The sequence below is a fragment of the Malus domestica genome, chromosome 04, assembly GCF_042453785.1.
Source record: "Malus domestica chromosome 04, GDT2T_hap1".
NCBI lineage: Eukaryota > Viridiplantae > Streptophyta > Magnoliopsida > Rosales > Rosaceae > Malus > Malus domestica.
Window position 1 is genome coordinate 18,088,336 of NC_091664.1, and position 2,947 is coordinate 18,091,282.

The 2,947-nt window shown below is 37.6% G+C and overlaps 1 protein-coding gene across 2 annotated transcripts; it reads right to left on the bottom strand.

Moving 5' to 3' along the window:
* Positions 1-939: 939 nt before the first annotated feature.
* LOC103433284 ((+)-neomenthol dehydrogenase-like) lies at positions 940-2,705 on the bottom strand. Of its 2 annotated transcripts, XM_029101088.2 has the most exons (5): positions 2,559-2,705; positions 2,209-2,455; positions 1,990-2,058; positions 1,709-1,888; positions 940-1,430 (listed from the first exon to the last, which is right to left on the bottom strand). In XM_029101088.2, exons 1-5 carry the CDS (start codon positions 2,576-2,578, stop codon positions 1,053-1,055), a joined length of 894 nt encoding a protein of 297 aa, XP_028956921.1. In that variant the 5' UTR covers positions 2,579-2,705; the 3' UTR covers positions 940-1,052. The 2 variants fall into 2 exon arrangements, with proteins under 2 accessions (XP_028956921.1, XP_028956922.1); XM_029101089.2 differs by lacking the exon at positions 1,990-2,058.
* Between the last annotated feature and the right edge of the window lie 242 nt (positions 2,706-2,947).

Consider the following 2,947-nt stretch of genomic DNA (forward strand, 5'->3'; position numbering starts at 1 on the left):
AGTGAACAGTACCGTGGGTTTTTCGTTAAAACTCACTTAAAAAAAAGCTAACAAACTATCCCCAGTACAGATGTACACTTTTTGGCCTGATGGGTTGTGTACCTTCCTAAGTTCTCTCATAAACCCCAACATTTCTGGAGTAACAACCTGGGATTCAAGCGAAATACATTCAATCAGAAAATTTTATGCACATAACCAGATTAAGAAATCTAAAAGATCATGTCCTTCAAATCGATAATCCATTACGATAAACCGGTCCATAAAATTCTAACTGAAAAATAAACAGTGATTTAAGAGGAAAAATAAAATTCACAGATTCATACCTTTCTAGGAGCTGTGAGAGTCCCACATCAAACAAGGCAATCACACCAGGCTTCCTAACAGCCATATACATTCGATCTAGTTTTCCTGCCAACAATCACACAGTACCACAATGCTCAGTTAACAATTTAATCTCTTGAATTTATGCGACCATCTGTAAATCCAGCAAGCTTGCCGGAAAAAGCAAAACATAAATTACCCAGATGTTAATTAAAAAACATTAAGACCCAAAACCTAATACTTATTTACTAGCAAAACATGAATTTATGAGATAGCATTACCCGTGAAGCATATGTCCTCTGTAGTTAACGCTACATAGTCTTCTCACATTGTGAATCCAAAAGCTTGTACATAAACTATCAAGCCTTATTCTTCATTTAACACAGAGAGGGCCTCTGTAAGCACCTTGTTGGTACCATATTTGTTTGTTTCCATGTATTAGTCTGCATTGCAACCTCCTAGTTTTGGGGTCAAAATTTCAGACTTCTTCATGCTTTTGCATCCAGGAGAAAAAATTCATCAACTTGGAAGTTTTTCAACATTACTTCCGGACCTTAGAAGATGTAAAAAAACTACAAGAACAAATCTATAAGAAATTTTACCTGTACTGCAGAATCATCATATAAATAAATGTTGACATAACATAACTCCATCAACTTCATATCTTACATTTTACATAAACATTCCACAATCATCGTTCACATGTTACGTTGAACATAAACTACACATGTTCAAAAAGGTGTCACTTCTTTCCGAACAAAGTAGAGGCCAGTAGGACCACCATTGGGGAGTAGCGCCAACCTGACAATGCTCTCAGCTCCTTCGTCAATGGTTAAGATGCCATAATTGAAGGTCATATCTGTTTTGACTGATCCAGGGCTGCCACAGTTGACGCAGAATTTTGGATACTTCTTGGCCAGAGTCCTAGTGTACGCGTTCAGGGCTGCTTTCGATACTTTATAAGCTGGGAAGATAAGAGGCCAGCTTTTGGTTTCTAGCAAGCCTTGTTTATAGTCTTCCAAAAACTCACTCAAAACAGCATCTATTCTCTCTTCTGTAAGGCTTTCAGCATCGCTAAGTACCTCTTTAGCCCATCCATTTGGAAAATTCTAAAGCGACACAAAAGATGGGAGAGTTTTAACTTGATTCAGAAACATAAAAATTGCATCAACATATAACTAAAAACATGGATTCTGCATGACTTAACATTTCACTAATATAGTTCAGAAAAAATTCTAAAACTTCAGCATTTCTAGTAAATTGGTTTACTCTGGAATTGATTAATGTTCTAATGTAATCCCAGAGCTCCATTATACTTAATTAAGCAAAGAAAACAATGATTTATTGTTTGTACATTTCAAGAAGCATATTTTTGAAGTTGCTCTACCATTAGCTTAGCAGCACCGGAAGAAACATTAATGATTCTTGGCGAATCAGATAGCTGGAGGAGGGGCAAAAGCGCCTCAGTCACACTTTTGGAACCATAGTAGTTTGTTTTCAGGCATTCTTCTGCTAACTCATAGTTTGGTGTCATCGATATTTCACTCCAATTGATTTCATCAGGCTTCTGCATCCAAAATCATTACTCTCATCAATTACGATTGCATATAAGTCTAAAATTACCTTCACTCTATGATGATGATATATATACACTATACATAACCTCACCTTACCAATTACAGCTGATCTAAAACTTTCAGGGTTTACTATGCTACCATTAATTCCTGCATTGTTTACCTACACAGTAGAAAAGCTCCAACTTTTCATCTTTGTTATGCTTATTCTAACTTGAAAATTAGATTATAACAAGTATCATCAGTATACAATAGACATTATATTGCAATATGATCTGTGGAGTACAACCCAACTCAAAATTTCAAGGATTACCAAGATATCGAGTTTCCCGAATTGGGTTTTCACAAAATCTGCAAGGGAAGCAATGTCAGCCGAATTTGTTACATCAAGCTGATGAAAAACCACGCGGTCGGAGACGCCAAACTCTTTCAATTTTTCAAGAGCTTCAAGACCCCTCTTCTCATCTCTAGCAGTTAACACCACCATGATCCCATTTGAAACCAACTGCTTAACTGTGCCAAATCCAACCCCTTTGTTAGCCCCTGTCACAACTGCATACCTGACCAAAATACAAAAACCCAAAAAAAAAAAAAAGGAAGGAAAAATAAGAAAGGGTTTTTTTTATTTGATCAAAAGATACGTAAGAACTAAAACACTACAACCTCTTTGTTGCTTCTGCCATTGTTCTTGTTTCTGCCAAGTCGCTAAAATGAGGGGACTATAATGCAGGGGTTAGTTTCCACGATCCCAGTCCCATCGATCAAACGGTTAAAGTTGATCGTTACAACCCGGTTTCCAATCATCCGTTTTAAAAACCAAACTCACGGGATTCACGTGGGTGCGAAATGAGGACAAATATATGCGGTTTCAGAATGGTGGATGTATGTGGGATTATGTGGCGAAGATTGTGAGGAAGTAGGAGACTTTGTGGAGTCGTCTGGCGTTGTTTTTTTGTTGTTGTGGCAATTGATGGAGCAGGTGGTGGGGGTGAGTGGTTCTGCATACTAGACAGCTCAGGAGGGAACGTGTTGAAGTGCATGTAACTGAGAAG

Bases quoted from the DNA above. Each gene is read 5' to 3' on its own strand.
- LOC103433284 (XM_029101088.2), bottom strand. From the start codon at position 2,578: ATGGCAGAAGCAACAAAGAG. The intron at 2,456-2,558 runs GTTGTAGTGTTT...TATTTTGGTCAG, and splicing joins ATGGCAGAAGCAACAAAGAG to GTATGCAGTTGTGACAGGGG. The intron at 1,889-1,989 runs GTGAGGTTATGT...TTTTGGATGCAG, and splicing joins GATCAGCTGTAATTGGTAAG to AAGCCTGATGAAATCAATTG.